The 21454-nt window shown below is 40.0% G+C and overlaps 1 protein-coding gene across 4 annotated transcripts in view; it reads left to right on the forward strand.

The window, feature by feature from the left end:
• The first annotated feature begins 534 nt into the window (after positions 1-534).
• ACOT12 (acyl-CoA thioesterase 12) overlaps positions 535-21454 on the forward strand; it is a 56999-nt gene continuing 36079 nt past the window's right edge. For all 4 annotated transcript variants that reach the window (XR_008792197.1, XR_008792198.1, XR_008792199.1 and 1 more), the window contains exons 1-5: positions 535-698; positions 9957-10026; positions 13114-13174; positions 14128-14229; positions 19350-19485. Coding sequence is in view for 1 of the 4 variants with exons in the window: in XM_056112613.1 (XP_055968588.1) it covers positions 572-698; positions 9957-10026; positions 13114-13174; positions 14128-14229; positions 19350-19485 (496 nt within the window). In the remaining 3 variants the exon portion in view is untranslated. The remainder of the gene's footprint in view (positions 699-9956; positions 10027-13113; positions 13175-14127; positions 14230-19349; positions 19486-21454) is intronic.

The raw sequence follows: 21454 nt of genomic DNA on the forward strand, positions 1-21454 counted from the left end.
GGCGGTGCTCAGGGATTACCCCAGACTCTAGCATCAGAGATCTCTCATGGAGGGCCCTGGATCGAACCCTGATTGACTGCGTGCACGACCAGTGCCCTGGCCGCTGTACTGTCGTTCCATCCGCCGCTGATTAGTTTAAGTCCTCATCACCTGTGGAGCTCTGCAGATGTCAGGAAGCCATCCAAAAGCAGTGACTGCTGTCTGACAAAACCCGGCGAGGATCACCTGCCGCGCGCTTCCCTGTGCTGAGTCCTGGAATTCTCAGCACGGTCCAGGGAGCGGAGCATCTCCATCCTCCTTTCACGCCTTTCCCCTGGGCTTCTGCCAACCTCGTTTGCCCGGGATTTGGCTTCCTCCGGGACAGAAGCCGTCTTAGATTTCTCCCTCCTGGCTCCGTTCCTGCGGCCACGTTCCGGGCACCGTCCAGGGCACGGGGCCGACGAGCCGGACACGGGATTCGCGGGCGGGACGGGCGGTGGCTGCGGTGCCCTTTGGAGCAGGGGCGGACCCCGCGGCCAGGCAGACGAGCCGGGCGCCGGTGGCCGCGGGGCTCGGCAGTCCGGACCGAGCCATGGAGCCGCCGGCGCCCGGCGAGGTGCGCATGAGCCAGGCCATCCGGCCAGCGCACGCCAACGCGCGCGGGGAGCTGAACGCGGGGCAGCTGCTCAAGTGGATCGACGCCACCGCCTGCCTGGCGGGTAGGGGCGCGCCCCGGAGAGGGGGTCAGGGGCGAGGGCAGTACAGGACGGCGGAGCGGGGTAACCCCTGTGGAAGGGGAGATGTCGAGGGGCTGGTGGAGAGGAGTCGGGAATAGCGCGGAGCTGGCTTGGGGGTCTGTGAACTGGAAGCAGGCTAGGATGCAGGGGTGCAGGATGACGGAGACCCCCAATCCTCCCCAGATCCCCCATGGCAGGGGTGAATGAAAGAAGCATCAGGCCAGACCCAATGGCCTAAGAGTACCAAATGATTACATTAGAAAGACAGCAAATGGGGGTGGAGTACCAAAGCCCCTGGGAATGCAGGAGAGAGCCAGGAGGCTATTTAGGGCAGGCAGGAATGGGGTGACAGACCGAGGGCCACCAGCCAACGCTGGAAAGAACCTAGGCCAACGGTTCTCCTAATCTAAAAACTCTTCCTCCACATTCATAAATGGGACTCCCGGAGAGATTTTGTTGGTGGGGGTCATGTCTGCTTGTTGATGGGCTTTGTCCACATTCAAAATTTTACGAAGTCAGCTCTTCTTTAATGAACTAATTTGGTTGATGCATACTTTGGGTTAACGTACTTTTATTAGAAAAGGTATTTTTAAGATAAACTAAAGTGTATTTCAAGACATGGTATTAATGTAGTTTTCTGCAAATCTCTGTAGTGTCTCTTTAAGAGATTATTCTCTTTCTTGATTGGCTTCTGCTTCCAGTTTGCTGCCCACTATACCCTTATGAGGTCTTTGCTCAAAACCTTTGCACCAGTTTCTCTTTTCTACATTTATATTCTTCACGCATTACCCCTCCGCTTGCTCTTTGCTTCCACACACGGCTTTCTGGGCCACCTGTTGACACTTGCGTTCTCTCATCACCTTTTACACAGTACTCTTTCCTTCTTCCCTCCTACTACCTAACATAACGTGCAATTACTTTTGTGTGTTCTTTTTACTTCCTTCTTTTTCATTTTTTGCTGGTCAATTACTGCATAGACTAAAGAGAGTTCTCCTGTACTTAATAAACCTCCTGATTGTTTGGGTCAGTAGATGGAGGAATGCTTGGATTGATGGATCTGGAATTTGGAATCTGCTTTCTAAAAGGGCAGGCATTATATAAGGCACATACTAGACACAGCAATTGTGTGTACATGCCAGCACCTTTCTCTCCAGCTCCCAAATATATATTTCATTTGAATTTTTTTAGTTTATTTTTGTTTTGTTTTGGTTTCATTTGTCTTTGTGGGGGGGGGGTCACACTTGGCCATGTACAGGACTCCAAACAGAGCCAAGGAGAGAAAACCAACCTCCAGCATGCAGGCACATACTCCAGTCCTTTGAGCTATCTCCCCAACCTTAGCAATTATATATTTTAAGGTGAAATATGTTTGGATAAATATTAGAGCTGGAGGTAGTTTTAAATATCAGGTTCCAGAGATAAGTCAGAGGAAGAGTGCATGGGTTTTGCATGCCAGGGGCCTGGGTTTGATCCCTGGCACACAGAATCATCCAAGCATTGCCTGGTATGAACTGCCCCCCACACACCAAATAATAAGGATCATGTATCCAAGAACTCTTATTTTACAAAGGACAAGTGCAAAACCCAGGTGATTATAAAACACTGCTCAGTGAGTGTTGAATTTCTAATCCCCTGTGTGCAAACCACCTGCAAAATTCCGTCATATATCTGATGCCAATCTGGCTGTTTGTTTTCTGTTTGTTGATAGGCCTGTTTGATTTCTGTCTTAACAGTTTTTATTAGGATTTGAGGTCGGTTATTATAACATAATAATGAAAACATGAATATAAAATTAATTTGCATGTAGAAGAAACAAGTATAGAAATCATCAAAGCTGCTAATAATAATGTCTATTGCCAAGGCAACTGAATATATTATGGGAATATTGAAGTGACTCTCAGAGTTACCTCTCTTAGTATGCTGTCCTGTACTGGAGAGACATTGTCCTACAATTTTCATTAAAATGTCTATATTTTACAGGAAACCATAGAATGATTCTATTGGTGTCAATTCCTCTGAACCTTAATTGTTAAGTACCAAGAATGTGCTATTAAAGAACTCTTTACAATAAATAATTTTTGGAAATGTGGTTAATGCCTGTGTCAGACTCCATGGTAAGACGAGTCATGGCATAAGCAAAGGCATTATTTAGCCTAGGTGTGAGTCTTTGGCAAAGAGATGCTCCGTCAGTGTGCTTTATAGGTCTAATACAAAAACTGGTTATTCCAGCATTTTTCCATCCAGAGCTCTTATTGACCAGCTCAATAACAGCCATGTTACTATGATGAATGATGATCTCAGTCATGGCCGCAAGGCACTGCTAGATTTCAAAAATGTCGTCTGGATATTTAAAGAAAGATTAAGCACATTCACTATCACTTTGGCATTCTGCATCATTTCTGCCAGTGGCCCCATTATTCTTCCAGTTTCTTAAGCCTAGGGGCTTGACGCTATTGCCGAGACATCCTTGCACTCCACAGCCATTCCTTATTCTGAAATACCCCAGACTCACTTTTTCCTTTCTCATTTGTGAAGCTTTTCCAGGTCTCACACTCAGGAATGGCAAGCAGCCCACCCACTTGTGCAAGTTAAAGAATATATGGGCATTTCATCCAGAAGACTTCTCTCTGCTAGCATCCCCCCCCCCCCGTCACATCATCAATCTCTGAGCCAAGTCCTGAAAGGCATCTTTCAAATACAACTGCTTGACTACCACCCCACCCCCTGCTTTTACTTTGGGCAGTGTTCCATGTGAACTTTAGAACAATTTCCAAACTGATCTTATTTCATTTTGATCTCCTGGATACTTTCCTTCTAAAGTTATTTTCTTAAATTATACTTTCAGTAATACGGTTAGAATAGTGTTTAAGTTTATAGAATGAATGTATCACTATACCTCACACCCCTCTGAAGGGTCCATGACCCTCCACAACTGTCCTTAGGTCCTTTCTAGTCTGATCTTCATCCTGCCCTCCCCTTTTCTTCTCCCATAGTTGCTAAATTTTGAAGGTTTTAATCAGAATTGACCTTCTAAGGATTCCTGTCCAGCAAGCTGATTATTCCCTTGTAGGGTGAGGGGGATGTTGGTAAAGGGAAATCTCATAGATACCAACTTTAAACTCTGAAAAGAATTTAAATAAAAGCTCCTTAAAGCAAGTGATAAGTGAACAAAAGCAGGTTTAGAACACTTGGCAGGCTACATTTAGAATAAGAGAATAGTGGTGACTAATGTTACTGATTTTTAGATTTATTTGAAGTCTGTATAAAGACTCAAGTCTACTTTCAGCTAAATATCTGTTAGAAATCTCATAAACCTGCTGATTGGGAAAAAAACCAAAGAAATTAGTGTGAAGCACAAGCTACTGGAATATAAGAAGGAAAATTCAAGAAAAGAGAAAGCCAGAAAAACAGAGCCTAAAGACTTATCTAGAATCTTTGCTCAAGTCTCTGGTGATACTTGAATCACCATTGCAGAGGAAAGATTCCAAACAGTCAAAAGAACTGAACAGGCTGTTCTCACCTTTAGGGAGACAGAATTTTATCCTTTAACTTTAGTTAACTGCTTAGTGAAAAAAGGGAAAAAAATCAAAATAATACTTTTCAAAGTAACACATGAGAATTCATAGTTTCTACAACTTATAGTGACGAGGATGCAGTTCATCACTCATGATAACTAGGATACAATCCAAAATTACTTGAAATACAAAGTAACGGGGCAACGTGGATGGGGATTGCTCCATAGGCTGAGCACATGCTTTGCATAATGGAGGCCCAGGTTTGATTCCTGACACTACATGCTCCCTCAAGCACAACCAAGTATCTGAGTACCTTCAGATGTGGCTTTAAAGCTTAAAAATAAAGTACAGATATAATCCATTCTTAACAATAAAGACCTATCCATAAATGATTTAAATTCTCAAATTAAGATTCAGGGGTTCTAAAAGTGGTCATTATAACTCTGCTTGATGATGTAATAGAATGACAACAAAGAATAAAAGCATGACAAATATATTTCATAACAGAAATATAAAATGAAAAGAACCAACTGGAAATTCCAGAACTGAAAATTTTAATATTAAAAATAAAAAGTTCCCTACATAAGCATAACTGAAAATCATTAGTAAGCACAGTGATGTTCAATCTAATAAACAAAAGAGAAAATTAATTTAAGTATATTGGACAAGCTGCAAAAATAAACAAATGGGATTACATCAAAGTGCTTTTGCACAGCAAAGAAATTATAATTAAAAAATTTAAAGACATCTTGAGGCTAGAGAGATAACACAGGGATTAATAGGTTTTGGCACTTGCCTTGCACATGGCTGCCCTTTTTTGAAACCTGGCACTGCATATGGTCCCCTCAGCATTGCCAGGAGTGATCCCTGAGCACAGAGCCAGGAGTAACTAAGCTCTGAGCACTGTCAGGTCTCCTACCCAAAAAGAGCAAAGACATTCTTACAATGAGAGGTAAAATATCTAACCTTTGACCTTATATTTGGTGATGAGATAATATCCAAAATATATAAGGAACTCACAAAATTCAACAAGAAAGCAAACAATCCCTCCCAAAAATTTGAGAAAAACAGCTGAATACATACTTCAAAAAAGAAATCATACTAATGGTCAGTAGGCACAGAAAATAGTGTTCGTCATTGCTGATTATTAGGGAAATGCAAATCAAAGTATCAGTTATCTATCACCTCATACCTGTAATAATTGCTTAATAAAAAGACCATAAAAATACCAAACATAGCACATGCTAATAGATTTGTGTATAGAAAAAGGAATATAATTTGTGGAATTATAAATTGGTCCATCATCTGAGGAAAACAATACGAAAATTTCTCAACGTATTAAAAACAGATGTACCACTTGGTCTATGAAATCCACTCTTTTTTATTTTAAGAGGATAGACCAAGCAGTGTTCAGGACTTACTCCTTTCTCTGCACTCAGGGGTCACTCTTAGCTCTGTGATCAGGGATAATTCCTGGCAGATTTTGGAGACCACATGGGGAACCAGGGATCAAACCTGGATTGGTCAAGTAGAAGGCAAATGCCCTACCTCTGTACTATCTACTCTGACCAGGGATTTCTAGTTTCAAGTATCTATCTAAAGAACACAACACACTGTAGCACTGTAGCACTGCACTGTCCTCCCGTTGTTCATCAATTTGCTTGAGAGGGTGCCAGTAGCGTGTGTTGTGTGTGTTGTGTATGTGAAGAACACAGCACACTAATTTGAAAAAAATCGATGCAAACTCAGGTTCTTTTCAGCTGTCTTTACAATAATCAAGATGTAGAGACAACCCAGGTGTCCAATGACAGATGAATGGATAAAAAAACATAAGGCCAAAGCAATAGTATAGCAGGTAAGACATTTGTCTTGCATGCAGCCGATCCAGATTTGATTCTGGGCACTACATATGGTCCCACGAGAACCTCCAGGAGTGATACCTTAGCACAGAGATAATAATAATCCCCAAGCACTGCTTGGTATAACGCAAACACCTGCTCAGCTCCCCTTCCCAGAAATAAAGAAAGAAAATGTGGTACGGATTTTTGCTGGAGCGGGCCCAGTAATGTCTCCATTGTGAGACTTGTTGTTACTGTGTTTAGCATATTGAATATGTCACGGGTAGCTTGCCAGGCTTTGCCGTGAGGGCGACATACTCTCAGTAGCTTTCTGGGCTCTCCGAGAGAGGTGGAGGAATCGAACTCATGTTGGCCAAGTCAGCTGCTTGGTATGAATAGACTGTGGAATTTTACTCAGCTAATAGAAAAAATGATGTTTTGCTTATTGCTATGGATGGAACCAAAGTGGATCATGCTAAATGAAATAAGTCATAAGGAGAAACACAAATTCTAGGTAATCTCACTCATCTATGGTATATGAAAAAGCAAAGTGGGAACAGAGAGCTCAAAGGAGTAGAGCTTTTGCATGTACTAAACTTATGCTAGGTTTCTAGCACCACATAGTTTCCTGAGTGACACGAAGCGAGATGTAGTCCCTGAGTACTATTACCCAAAAACTGAAACAGAAGGGACAGCAGGGTTTAAGGCATCTGCCTATGAGTAGCTGACCCCAGTTCAATCCCCAGTGCTGTTATATGGTCCTATGCAACTCCAGGGGTCACTCCTGAGCACAGAGCAAGGAATAACCCTTGAGAATCGCTGGGTATGGTCTAACCCTCCCTCCTCCCATAAAAATTTTAAAAGAAAAGTGCAGGGGTAGATAAATCTAAAAGAACTTTAGGCTCTGACAGAAGAACTGCTGTTACCAGTGTGGAACAGGGGAGGGTAGGAAGGTGGGGTGGCCCAATGGACTGTGGTGAGGGGATAATGAAATACTTGTAGGTGTGATGAAGTAGCATGGATTAGCAGAGATGTGAAATTGTCTCCCCCAATATGCAGTCATGTATATTACCTCATTGATAAAAATGATCTCAATGAAAGAAAAGGAAGGAAAAAGTTACCCAATAAAAAAAAGAGAAAAAATTTGTGAGGAGAAAAAAGCTAGAGTTGCAAAGAAGATGAGAGAAAGTATTGGCAAAAGTCAAATATTTAAAGAAATTATGTTGAAAGTGTTTCCTAATGTGGTGGTGGACATAGAAATTTAAGGAGATCACAGAACAACAAGCAGGACATTTATAAAGGAAACATTGAGGCACATCAGAAACTAACTGGAGAGAAAATCTTTAAGACAGCCAGAGGAAAGAAACACAGTACTGTATAGAACACAGGAAACAATGATTAGCATTATCAGTGACCTCATCAGTAATGATATTAGAAGAATATTCTTTAATATCTTTATTATAAAAACTTAACCAAGAACTTCAAGGCCCTGTGTATGGCTTACTCTTGAGATTTCTATCCTCCACTTTTCTTTTTCTCTGCATTTGAGCATTAAGTTCCTTCACGAGGACTTAAGTAGTTACTTTTGTTGAGCATATACTTTCCTCCCTCTCCCCCCAGCCACACACACTATTTTTTTAAGGATTTTATTTTCTTTTATTATTATTGGGGTTTTTTGTTTGTTTGTTTGTTTGTTTGTTTGCTTTCTTGCTTTTTGCTTTTTGTGTCACACCTGGATATGCACAGGGGTTACTTTTGGCTCTGCACTCAGGAATTACTCTTGGCAATGCTCAGGGGACCATATGGGATGCTGGGAATCAAATCCGGGTCAGTTGCGTGCAAGGCAAATGCCCTACCCACTGTGCTATCATTTCAGCTCCAATACCATCTATTAAGCTCGTCATTCTTCAGACCTCTCCAGCATCCCCTCCCATGGGTGCCTTCTCTGACATCCCACCTAGTTTTGGTTTCTTAGTTAAAGATTATCTTAAAATCAATGTTCATCTAAAGACAGTTGACTCATTTTGTCTTTTCATGTTATTAATCCCTGGCACCCCACTAGACTTCAAGAAAGAGACACTATGACTCTTGTTTATTGCTTTGGCATGACATAGGTGTTTGATCAGCATACATTGAAGAAATGAATGAATGGAAGATTCACTGTTTTTATCATCTCATCCCTGATCACACCCACTTACACTATTGCTCTTACCCAGTTTCTCTGTTTACCTAGGAAGTCAGAAATATCTTTAGGTTTTCTCTACTTTTGTTGGTATATTGTAGGAAAGACAACTAAGCTCAAGAACTAGAACAAGGACCCAGAGCACTAGTACAAGGAGTAAGGCACTTGGTCTGTATATGGTTGAAGCAGCCATGAACCTGGTTTACATTCCTGATCCTACACCAGGCCTCCTGAACACCATCACGGGGCATTTTTGAGCAGTCAGGAATAGTACTGTAGGGTATAGTTCTGACCCTCCTCCCCTTCTCCTTCCCCCCGAAAAACAGAAAAAAATCAAGTCCAGTTGAATTTACTTTGTAACTGGCACACTTGTAAAAAGAAAAATTATACACAGTCAAACATAAAAATTATGACCCTAGATGTGGTTCTCCAAATATTTAGATGATAATAACCCTTGAAAGTCTGTGTTGTAAGTCATGACTAAGGTGTCCCTAAAGCCTAGAGTTAGTCAAGTACTTCTCCAGAAAGCATTTCTTGGTTGGTCTTTTCTAAAAGTCCTGTTACTTTATAGTCAAAAATCAGCATCTTGAACAATGAATCTTTCTAATACTAAGTTTCCTCATTTTAAAATGGAACTAATTGTTCAATTGATGTTTCTGGCTGATAATACATTTTTAATAAATGACAGATGAGAGAAAGTATTGGCAAAATTCAGATATTTAAAGAAATTATGTTGAAAGTGTTTCCTAATGTGGTGGTGGACATAGAAATTTAAGAAGATGACAGAACAACAAGGACTTATAATTATGTTTCTTCTTGATTCCTTATACAATCTAGTATAGTTATATATATACACATAGGTCCTAATATATATGGTAAAATGACATTTCTTTGTTAGTTTTACACCATAATTTATCAAAATTAAAATGAGTTTAAAAGTACTTAAAAAAAGACTAAAGCCACTTTTTGTGTTTTAATTGATTGTGTTTCAAAATCAGAGCAAAAGACTATGTAAAAATGTTTCCCAAAGAGAATATACTTTTAATTTTATATTAAAAAGTAAATAATTAAAAAATACTTTTCAATAAATACAGATATAGAACATAAAAACAACTGGATCTCCTCCTTAATCTCTTCATTCTCTTCCATACACCCTCCAATATAATTGATAATAAATTTGGCAATGATAAATATTGACAAATGCCCATGTATGCCCATCTTTATTTCTCTGACAGTCAGAGAAACTCATCTCTGATAGAGAATGTAATCTCAGGACTTCCCCTACAGTTCAGTGTTAATACTCACTCGGCAAATGATTTAAATATATTTAGTTACTGTATAAGGCATTTGTTTCTTAAACAAAAAAATGGTAGAGAGACAGTGACAAAATATTTAAACGTGGCACCAACTTAATAAAATTGCTATTTAAACATCTAGATATGCTGATGGTGGCAGTAAATTTTAGTCAAAGAGAGTCAAAGATAAGACTTAGAAGAAAGGATAGAAATGTCCATGCATTAGAAATATAACAGCACAAAAGAAGTGTTACTAATAGAGCACTTACAAAAATAAGGGTTTAGTTTACCTAAAGTCTACAAGAGGATGTTACTAGAAAAGAAATCCACTGAAGTTTTATTTCTATTTCCATATGCCAAAATACTCCAATGTAACTACTAATGCGGCACATTTCCCCCGATTTTACCAGCTGAGAAGCATGCCGGGGTTTCCTGTGTTACAGCCTCAGTTGATGACATACAGTTTGAGGAAACAGCTAGGTAAGTGTAATCACTCTGTCATAACTTTCTTCTGGGTGTATTGGTTATTTGCAACTATGCTGTAGCACCTAGACTTATTTATTTGAAGATTTTGATAAAATGCTAATAAAAGGAGACCTGGTGTAGGGCTGGGAATAAATATCAATTATGCCAATATATTTCATACGTGAATATAGAGCAGTTAGAAAAGTGCAAAACCTACTTTTAGTATTTTTATGTACATTAACATTTTTTAATAGGGACTGGAGTGATATTACAGTGGGTAAGGAGATTGCCTTGCACATGGTTGACTCGGGCTCAAATCCAGGCATCCCATAGGGTACCCTGAACATTTCCAGGAGTAATTCCTGGGTTCAGAACCAGGAGTGACCCCTGAGCATTGCTGGGTGTGACCCAAAAATAACAAGGAAAAAGTATGTTTACAATAGTGAACTTCATCATTAGGTTGTTAAGCAAACACTAATTCATCTGAACAGATGATAAAATACAAAAATCATTTGCTGTATGAGAGAACATTTGCACCTTTAATGTCACTTACTGCAGAAAATTTTAGGATGTGTAAACATTTCAAACATACACAAGAGTAGAAAATGGATTGGAGAAACAGTCTAGGAGGCAAGGCACTCACCTTGCGATAGCCGCATCTGTGAGCCTGGTTTGAATCCCCAGCACCACTTATGCTCTCTCAAATGCTGCCAAGTATCACTTTCTGAGCACAGGGCCAGGAATAACTTGTGTACCCCAAGGTGTGGTCCAACCCTAGTATCCCCCAATAAAATAAAATAATTTTTAAAGCAGAGAGAAAAGTACCAAGCATTCCCCAACACACTATTATCTACCTCAGTAACCAACTCATAGGCACTCATCTTCCCAGTAACCATCCTTCCTGAATTATTTTAAAAACAAATCCAAGCATCATCTTAAATATTTTGCTATATAGTTCTAAAAGATAAGTGTTATTTTAAAAAATTAAAACCACCTAACTTCAAAATTACAATACTATCAACCAGAAACGATCATCCCAATGACCTTTTTTTTTTTAAATTTTAAACAATTGGATCATTCAGTCGAGTTTCATTATGGTCTTTTAACTTATCCATTCCCCTTCTTTGTTTTGTTCTGCCATCTATTTTTTTAAAGAGATTTTCATTTCTCCTAAAGAGGTTTGCCATATTTTGTAACTATTTACTGTATCTCTGAATATTGCATTCTCCAATTCTTTGTATTTCTTGTAATATGATCATTTAAAAATTGGTCTACAGTGTAATAATAATAGTTGGAAATGATAAGAACTTAGTAAGGTAGGTAAAGGGATTTACATGATAACCTTTCAGTATCTGTATTGCAAATCACAATGCTCAAAAGAAGAGAGAGAGAGAGAGAGAGAGAGAAAGAGAGAGAGAGAGAGAGAGAGAGAGAGAGAGAGAGAAGAAAAGTGCCTGCCATAGAGGCAGGCTGATGGGGAGGGGGTGATGAAGGGAAACTGGGTGCTGGGAAATGTACACTGGTGGAGGGATGGGTGTTGAAACATGGCAAGACTGAAACCTAGTCATGAACAGCTTTGTATGGGTCTAACTCACAATGACTCAATTTAAAAAATCAATTAAAAATTATTTAAAAATTAAAAATAAATAAGTAAAACTGGTTTAATGAATATTTGGTATTTTGGCAAAAAATAGTTTCACCAAGAGCACAAAATATTTAATAATCATTAACTAAAATCAAGATTGCTTTGACTCAGTAAAAGTATTAACATGTTAATTCTATCATTATTCATTTATTTCTGAAATACTACTACCAAGGGACATTTTTCTCTCATTTGTAGCTTGGTTGCTATGGGGAAAGACAGGACAGAGGTCTCATGAAGAAAGAAGTTGCGTTTAAGGACTGGAATATATAACTCAGTGATAGAGTTTTAGTACATTATGCCCCAGATTCCATCCCCAAATATCGCTCTAAAAGTCAGCCTGGGTTCGCTGTTGGGAAGTGATTTTGGAGATCAAGAGGAGTAACACCTGGTGCGAACAGATAGATTTGGGTTTAGAGGGAATGGGAGAAGAAATCTTTCATTGCTTCTGCAATGAAAAAGATCCTAACCTTTGAAAATCTCATCTCAAGCCTTACCTCTTTGTGACTCTTCCAGCCTATTTGGTCACTTTGGGGGGAAAGGAAGCAGTAATGGTCAGGTCAATCGTGCGGTGCTGGAGAATGAACTGAGATCCATCACATCCAAGGCATGCCTTCACCCGTGTCATCTCCCCAGCCCCTGATTTAGTTCTGGAATCTTTGTAATACGTAAATTCTTTCCTCTCCCCTCCCCTCCCTTCCTCTACCTTCCCCTGCCCTCCATTCCCCTCCCGCCTCTCCCTTCCCCACCCATTCTCTCCCTTCCCCTTTACCTTCCCTGTGTATTTGGGACCACACTTGGAAGTACACAGTGCTTATTTCTGGCTCTGCGCTCAGGGAGATTGGCCACATTCAAAGCAAGCACCCTACCCACTGTTACTCTGACCATTTTCTTTGCAAAAAGGGCCATGGAACTGCATTTTGATCTGGGGACACACCAGTATCCCAAATGAAGACTGACCGGACTCTGAGCTTAGCAGCTTGGCCCTCATCATTGTGTCCTGAGCTCTTAGTTCAACGCCCACTCTGGTTGTAATTTGGCAAATATTGGTTAGACTCAGTAGAAATAGTTCTTGCTTGTTTGTGTGTACATCTATTCCCTTATTTATAAACTAGCATTTGAAAATAAGTATCTGTATAGGTTTCCTTCTTGCTTGTTCTAACTTCCCTTAAGGAACCAACAGCCATGTAGCAAATGATCTGTGGGAGTCATCTGCGCACCATCCTCACGATCCTTTTCCTAAAAAACAGAAACGGGAAGTTTACATATGTGTGGTTTACAGTAATCAACATTGGGCTTTGGCACTGGCTTTTTCTGCTTTCATTAACCTGAGAATTCCGTGCATGAAAATGATCAGCCTGACAAAGTGCAGCTGCTCTGTGGCGCAGGCGTTTAAGTCAATCTTTATGTCTGAAATGAAATGTGTTAGAATTACTGAGATCCTTTTTTTTTTGAACTAGAGTTGGACAAGTCATAACCATCAAAGCAAAAGTTACTAGAGCATTCAGCACCAGCATGGAGGTAAGAGAGTCTCTTTCATCTGTGCCCATCGGTAATCATCTCTCCATTCTTACGGAGATTAGAGGGGAAATGTGGTGTCAAAGAGATTCTGAATTTCAGAAGGTCTTTAAATCCCTAGTAAGGCTCACAGGTAAATAATAGGAGCCAATGTCAACCAGCTGAATGGAACACAAGACGCAATGTGTACATAGATAGTGTCACAGAAAGTAAACATACACAGAAGTGCGCTCAAGCACTGTCTTATAAGGGATTCTCTGAAAAGAGAACCCTCCTTGTTTTCCCTCTCTTTACCCACCTTCTACCCTATGGAAACTGAACTCTGTAATTCACCAGATTTTGAAAAGCATAGTAGCTGTGTGTTTATTGAAAGCCTAAGATGTTTACAAGATATCTCTTCTGCTCCTGTTTGCTCTTCTTTTCTTTACTACATGTGTGAAAAATAAAATTCATAGAGACTTTTGACATCCCTATTGAGGTTAAAATAACAGAAAGAAGTTACTGGATTCCCCTACTGCAAATTCTAGGTTGCTCAGTCATCGTTCTGTTGGTTTCAGGGCACAAAGTTACTGCAGAGACTGTGTTTCTTGCAGACTATTACTCTAGTGAAGTTACACAAACTAATGATGAATCTGGATGTGGGGGTGATGGACAAATTTTCTCTGGATAATCAGTTTCCACTTTTAGTGTTTACCTTCATGTTTAGTCAAATTTCCATGTTTATCAGAGCATTTCCATGGCAGATATATATCTTTCTACCATCCGAAGTTTTCTCTCCAGCGTTGTATAATCTCATTGAAATGAACTGTGTCAATCAAAGGAAATGAAACTGCTGATTTCATTCAAAAAAACAAAAATGATGATGAAATGCATGACTGACCACTGACCCCTGAATGCTGTGACCTCATCTGTAATCTGGATGACTGTATACTTATTGCTTTTCCTTTTCATTTCAGATTAGCATCAAGGTCACAGTTCAGGACACGTTCTCCAGAACTGAAAAACTTGTTAGTGTGGCCTTCTCTACATTTGTAGTCAAGCCAGCCGGAAAAGAAAAGGTAAATTTTCTGTGTTAACATTTCCATCTTGAGTGGGACCAAGGGACATGTAGGGAAACCAGACATTTCCAGTCATTATAATGAGACTGAATTTCCCAATATTTGTTATTCCCCAAAATTTACAGCAAAAATAATCCTTCTGTGGGGGTATCACAGTATCAAGAACTTTAAAGAATAGGAGATAGAGCCAGTTTGTGGAAGAGGGAAAGAACAAAACTAAATAAACACTGTGTCACATTGGTTAATGTCACATTGGTTTCTCACCAGTTTAGTTTTTTACGTGTGATTATGTAACTCAAAATTGTGTGAAAATAGGTTTTTTTCTCTCTCTCTTTTTTTTTTTTGTTGTTTTTTGGGTCACACCTGGCGAAGCACAGGGGTTACTCCTGGCTCCATACTCAGGAATTCTCCTGTCAGTGCTGAGGGAACATATGGGATGCTGGGAATCGAATGCAGGTTGGCCATATGCAGGACAAATGCCCTACCCACTGTGCTGTCGTTCTAGCCCCTCAAAATAGTTTTTTAAAGCAAAATTTGGCAAACAGTTGCAATAGTTCAATAGTTTTCCTATACCTAAAGGAAAAATGATAAAAGTTGCTGATTTACTAAAGTTTATAAATATACTCGGGGTGGGGACTGAGGGGTTTAAAAAAAAACACCTTCAGAGAAATGCTTTGGTTGCTTGTGCCTTGAGTGGGCTTGTCTGACCACAGACACAAATCAGCTCATTCAGAGTCATCTGGGATGCCCCGCTATCTTCTCTTGGTGTTTGCTTCAAGAGAATATGGAGGGAGCAGAAGCCCTATTTAGTTCAAGCACTTAAGTAAGAGGGGAGAGAAGGTGTGAAGTTAGGCCATGCCCTGCAGTGCTCAGGGCTTACTCCTGATTCTCCATTCAAGGATCACTCCTGGCAGGCTCTGGGGATTGAATCTTGTTTGACTGCATGCAAGACAAGTGCCCTACCTGCTGTGCTATCTCTCTGGCTGCAGTCTAGGCATTTTTAATGGTCTAAGTGTCTTTTTAAAATTGGTCACACAGGGACAGCTCCAGAGATGGGCACAACAGCTTCTCTCTGCTTTGTGTTTCATTGTTTGGGCGCCATCCACTGTGGTGCTCAGTGGTTCCTCCTAGCTCTGTACTTGGGAATCATTCTTGCTGGGTTCAGGGGACCATATGGGATGCTGGGAACTGAATTCAGGTTGGCTGTGTGCAATACAAGCACCCTACCCACACAGTATTATCTATTCTGGCCCCTCTCACTCTTAGCTTCCTTCTAAAGTGGAAGGAAGTATTGATATTCTGCAAAATGGCCCTTCCTCAAATTGCCTCCAACCTTAGAAGCAAGACAAAGCATGCTTTAACTAAGTCAAACAGACATGAGACAGCAGAGTCACGCTCAGTAAAGTGCCTGATGGCCAGTATCCCTGTAGTTACGTAGAATGGAATACTTCTCCTTTCTCTGCCTTTTAAAAACCCTTATTTTGGCATAGTGATTCTTGCCATTTGCTTATTTGGTAATATTTTCACCATGTGATGAACAGGCTGCAAAGCAAATTCCCATTGCCCTAGGACACTGTGTTTCAAAATGAAGTTTTATCAGCTATTTTATTGTTAAACTCATACCAAGGACCTTGTAGGCAGCCGACCTTGATTTGATTCTTGGCACAACCACCAGAAATGATACCTGAGTGCAGAGCCCAGGAGTAAGCTCTGGGAATCACTGGGTAAGACTCAGAAAAAAAATAACAACTGTCTATTCAATAAGTGTGCTCTCTTGCCACGTGCATTGGGTAGCCATGAGCCTCTTTTCCACCCCGGCCTGTAGCTGCTGCAAACAGACACATGAAGGAGGGAACAGGGACACCAAGCTGGTTGGGGATCAGTTGTAGTTTATTCCAATCTAGTCTCTCTGCCTCCTTCCACTCTAACCCAATCCCCATATTCCTTCTCTTACTTTTCACAGGCTTCTCTCCACCCAGTCTCAAGCCTTAGTCAAGAGTCCAACCACCCAGGTCAGATAGAACAATCAACATATGTAAAGCCCTTTCTTCTGGGGAAGGTCTTCTAAGACAAAGATCTGCTCCTGCTAGGAGATCTGCTCGCTCAAAGGCAGAATTTCATCTAAGTCCTTATTTCTCCTTACCTTAGTTCATAACCATTTAAACAGTCACCTAAAATTTACTTCTTAAAAATATTTCGAGTCATTTTGTATGAACACAGTAGGCGATATATTAAGCTTAAAGGGTGGTTCTCCTGAGAACATCTTGCTATAAATCCCAGACTACAGTTCATAGGTCAAATTAGCCCTTTTCAATCCTAGCAGGGTCTTTGTCTTTGGGTCATTACAAGGTTTGTCCACGACTATACTCTTAACTTATTATAAATTTTATGGCACTTGGCCTGTCCCATTTGAATTGCCAGGGTAACTTACAGCTTGTCTTGGGTCCATCCAGTTTCTTCATTGGAACCCTGCTTTTGGGTGCTAGGAACTAAGGACAACCAAGTCTTAAGTCGAGTAAATATGACAGATGCCCAGGAGTAAATATTATTCGAAGTCAATTAACTACCAAGTTACAAAAGCATAGCATTAACTGTCTCCCTGTGTCTATGCAGAAAGGACATTGCTCTAAAGTAAACTATGCAAAGGATATAAGGGAAAGAGAAAATCAATATTTCACTTACAAATACAAATCTCTGAAGAATTTGACTATACAAGTCACAGGTTCATATTAGGGGAAATGAATGATTAACAGATAGGGGAAGCAGAGCACAGAGGAGAACTTGAAGATGAGCACAGAGGAGAAGTTAAAGATAAACACAGTGGAATTGGGAGTGCCTCCAGAGCACTATTATGGGTATAACACAATTAACCTAAGATCCCTGTGGCAAGGGAGAAAGGACAATGTGGTTTTTTGGGTTGTTTGTTTGTTTTTTCAGAGTTCAGGACTTTTAATTTGTCTCAAAGTAGTAGCTGAAGCAAAAAATAAATAAATAAAACATTCTGCTTTCCTTTACATCCCCAAACACAAAACAAAAAAAAACAACTATTTGTAGGAAAAAATAGTTTTGTACATGGGAAGAAACAATATAAATTCAAAACTTACAGATAAGGGTTAGTGCTATCACTCATCTCTTTAAAAAGTTTATACAAATATCCAGTCAAAACCAATAGTATTCTCCCTTGGAATGTTATCAATACCAATTTGAAAGGACGAACAATGTTATCCTACAAGCAACAACAAAAAACCTCTTCTGGGTTGTAATTCAGACCCACTGAATTAGAATCATCAATACAGGATCTTGGAATCTGTACTTTGACAGCGCATCACAGAAACCTGATGTTCACTAAAACTGAAGACATTGATATAGGTCTTGCCAAACATGTTTTCTTGGAATCTCCCCAAATCTCCACAGTCAGATATGAGAGAATATGTAGACAGGTGCAGAGTTTTCATAATAAGTAGAGGTGGCAAAAGAAGTTCATTTCCTCACTGGTTCCTTTGTGTGGAGGAAATCTATGGGTTGCCATTTTCTCCCTTCAGCTTCAGACTTTTTACCCTTGATACTATTTTATTCTATTCCACAAGCTCCAAATTATATTAGTCATGGTTCAGTCCATCTTTAGGATTGTATTCCCAGAGCATTTCTGAGAAGTCAGGTGCCCTATGATGCTGCCAGGATCGGTGGGCATAGAACCCCCTCATAGTAAGCCACCATTTCCAGACACACTCACTTTCTAGTTTGTGTCATTCTTGTTCCTTAACACAACATAAAGTCATGAAAAAACTCCAAGGTGTGATTTGAACTGAGAAACCTACTTGGGTCTTTGTCCAAAACAAGTTTGCTCCATTCAAAATGGGCAATGATTAACTACATTGAGTTCAACCACTGACTGGCCAAATCACTGAAGGATTCATAAGACAAACTAGAGAATACTATTGCCAGACCTTGCAGCAAAAAGAGATGGTACAACTGGAAAAAGTACAGGAAAACTTAGAGATGTTCAAGACTTCCAGCCTCAGCTATTTTCAATCACCAGAAATGGAATTCATCTGTGCATCAGAGTGCCAAGCATGTGCTTATCGGATAGTGGGTACTGCAGTGGTTGTGCCACTAAAATAAGCTGCAAAAACAATTGAACCAGTATAAATTATCTCTCCGTGCTTTCCTAAACAGATTAGATAAGGCAGACTAGGGAACTTTAGACTTAAAGCAGCATATTACAGATCATTAGCTATTTCGATCTTATCTTGGCCAAGGGTCAGTACCAGCCTTTGGCTACCCTGAAAGCAAGCAGGATGCTTCTCTGGCCCAGTTCCATACTGACTCTTCTTTACACACATGGTCAGTAGGTAGGCATCTAAGGCAGAGCTTGAGGTCCTAAGTTCTTCACATTTCCAGGTTTCTGGAGATTGGTCAAAACTTTATTGATTCTTTTTGTTTGCTTATTTGACACTGTTTCACCATGTGATTAAATATCCAAATGGAACTATCTCTTGGTAACTGATAGCTTTTCCCAAAACATCTTTATTGCCTCCCTTTGATATCTTAATTTTTCTAAAGGTAGAAAACATTTCTGGATCAAAATTCAATGGACTCCAAGTCCCTTTCCTCATTGTTGAATTCGAAGGAGTTCATATTTTGTAGTTTTCTTGAAAATTTAGGGACTATGAATATTTGGAAAAAATTATAGCTCATTCCTTTTTTTTACTGGAGAAATGGTACAGTGGGTAGGGAAGTTTCCTTGAACATGGTCAACCCAGATTCAACCCCCTGCATCCCATACTGTTCCCTGGAACACAACAGGACTAATTCCTGAATGCAGAGTCAGGAGTGAGCCCTAAGCATTACTGATGTGGTCACAAAACCAAAACAACAACAACAAAAATAAGCTCATATCTTTTGGTATGAAGAAATGATTAAATCTATAATGAATTTTTTGGTTTAAAAATGTTTTAAGAAAAACAATTTAGTCAAAAGAATGTGTGAAAACATTCAAAAAGCACTATTTGCTTTGAGTTGGAAAACAATGTAGCTTATCATTTGTTTTTGTGAAATTCATATTGTGCTTTCATAATTTAACAGAGAATGAAAGATAAATGATGCTTTTCTTTCTCTAGATTCATTTAAAACCAGTCACACTTCAAACTAAAAAAGATCATATGGAACATAATCTGGCTTCTGAAAGAAGGAAAGTTCGACTGCAACATGAAGATACCTTCAGAAATTTGATGAAGGAACATAGCAAGTTTGGTGGTCAGTAAATCTGCTTATAGAAACTTTAACCCTCTAACTAGACTCAGTGAAGGAGTCCTTTCTGAGATCACACTGAGTTTCAATTACTTTTCTATAATTATTTATAATTCAGTCCAGGCCTTCTAGATATATTTTAGGAAAAACACTGTGTGGAAAGGAAGGAGCTGGCTACATAGGATGTAACTGCTGATATCACATTTTACCACATAACCATGAGATGCTGTGCCAAATGTTTTATTGCAAAAAAAGAGTAGTGCATGACCATTATTTGAAGGCTTTTTTATTGTGCTGTTATTAGTAAAAATCATTTATTTGCACCAAAGACTAGACTGACTTTAGTGCGAGGTCAGGATGCACAGAACACTCATGAAAGTACACTAGAATTGAATGGTTCAAAACAGCATACATCATTTTTTGGGTGACATTTCAATAAACATTTTTTTCTGATCATTAAAAAAAGTTGACACTTTAATTGTGACTATTTCTGCATTATAGTTGACTTTTGCACATGGGAAAATTTATTACAGGGTTTCAAAGTACAGGCTTACAAAATTTAATCTTCTAATGTAAATCAAATCAAAACTACAGTAAGATGAAAGTCTTACCTATCACATGACTTATTCCTGGCAGCTTGCCTGCCCACTGACTCCACCTGCATGTAGGTCCCTTCATTGGGTTGCGTGATAATGCGGTTAGTACTGCAGCACACAAGACAGCTTTTAGAAATACACTGACAATTCGAGTGCACTGAGAATTCTAGGCTTGAGACTCACAGGGCACATAGGCATGAAAATACAAATGTGTATCCATAAGATACTTATGAGTATGCTGATACTTTGTTTACCTTTTAAGTGGCAAGACAAACAGAATTATACTATGCAGTGATAATGCAATGAAAGTCTATAACCTGATTAGGAGGCTGGAGAAAAAAATCTAGCGTAACAATCACTCAGTGGAAGATGGTACCTAAAACCATTTGAAATGGTTTGGACACTGGAGAGATTCTTCAGGGTAAAGGTATATGTCTTACATGTGGCCAATATGTCTTACATGTGGCCAACCTCAGTTTCACGCAACTCAGGGTGCAGTTCTGGGAGTCCACAAGCACTCTAGGATGGTCCAGGTAATCCCACAGGAAGAGCAGAATTGCATCCTCTGTATACTCATTGACTGCTTCCTGATTGATTAAGAATCACCCAGAGGACCCCATAGGCCTCATGAGCACTGCTTGAGAGCTCCTTGCTCCCCCACCAAAAAATGTGTGGGTGTCCATGGAGGAGATGGTATTGATTCACTTGATCACTTGACTTCCCGTTAATCAGCGATTTGCTTGAGCGGGCGCCAGTAACGTCTCCATTTGTCCCTGTCGCGTGCTAGTGTAGTCCAATGGCGTCTGTTCGCTCTAGGAACATGAAGAGCCTCAAACCGATCGTTCATGATCTTGATGAAGAAGTCTGACCATCTGGTAGGTGGGCGGCCACGAATATGGCAGGCAATTTTGATGAGATCCATCACGAGCTCAGTTTACCCTGCTGTGTGTGTGGAATCTCACCCAGGTTGAGGAGACAGCAGCTTGCCGATAGTAATTTCATGGTGCTAGTGCCTATGACCACCCATAGAGGACTCAGGGGGATGCAAGGGATAGAGATAAGAATGGAACCTGTAAACATGGTCATCATCCTAGGACAATGAGTCTACTGAGGAGACCAGGGGGGACTGGTTGAAGGGATATAAAGAGGACTGGAAAGAGTAATGTCACAAATTAGAAGAGAAGAGTTATTAGAAGAAATGAGTGACCAACTGTGCTCCAAGATATGAAATATCAGAGCCATCTCCTAGATCAGAAACAGGGAAGTCACTGTGATTTGGTCACAAGTGGGGTCAGAGGAAGCATAGGGACAATCAACAGCATATAGAAAGACATTCTGAGAGTTTCTTCTATGCATTAGAGGAACAAAGAGGATGGGGA

The sequence above is a fragment of the Sorex fumeus genome, unplaced genomic scaffold (genome assembly GCF_029834395.1).
Source record: "Sorex fumeus unplaced genomic scaffold, SorFum_2.1 ptg000018l, whole genome shotgun sequence".
NCBI lineage: Eukaryota > Metazoa > Chordata > Mammalia > Eulipotyphla > Soricidae > Sorex > Sorex fumeus.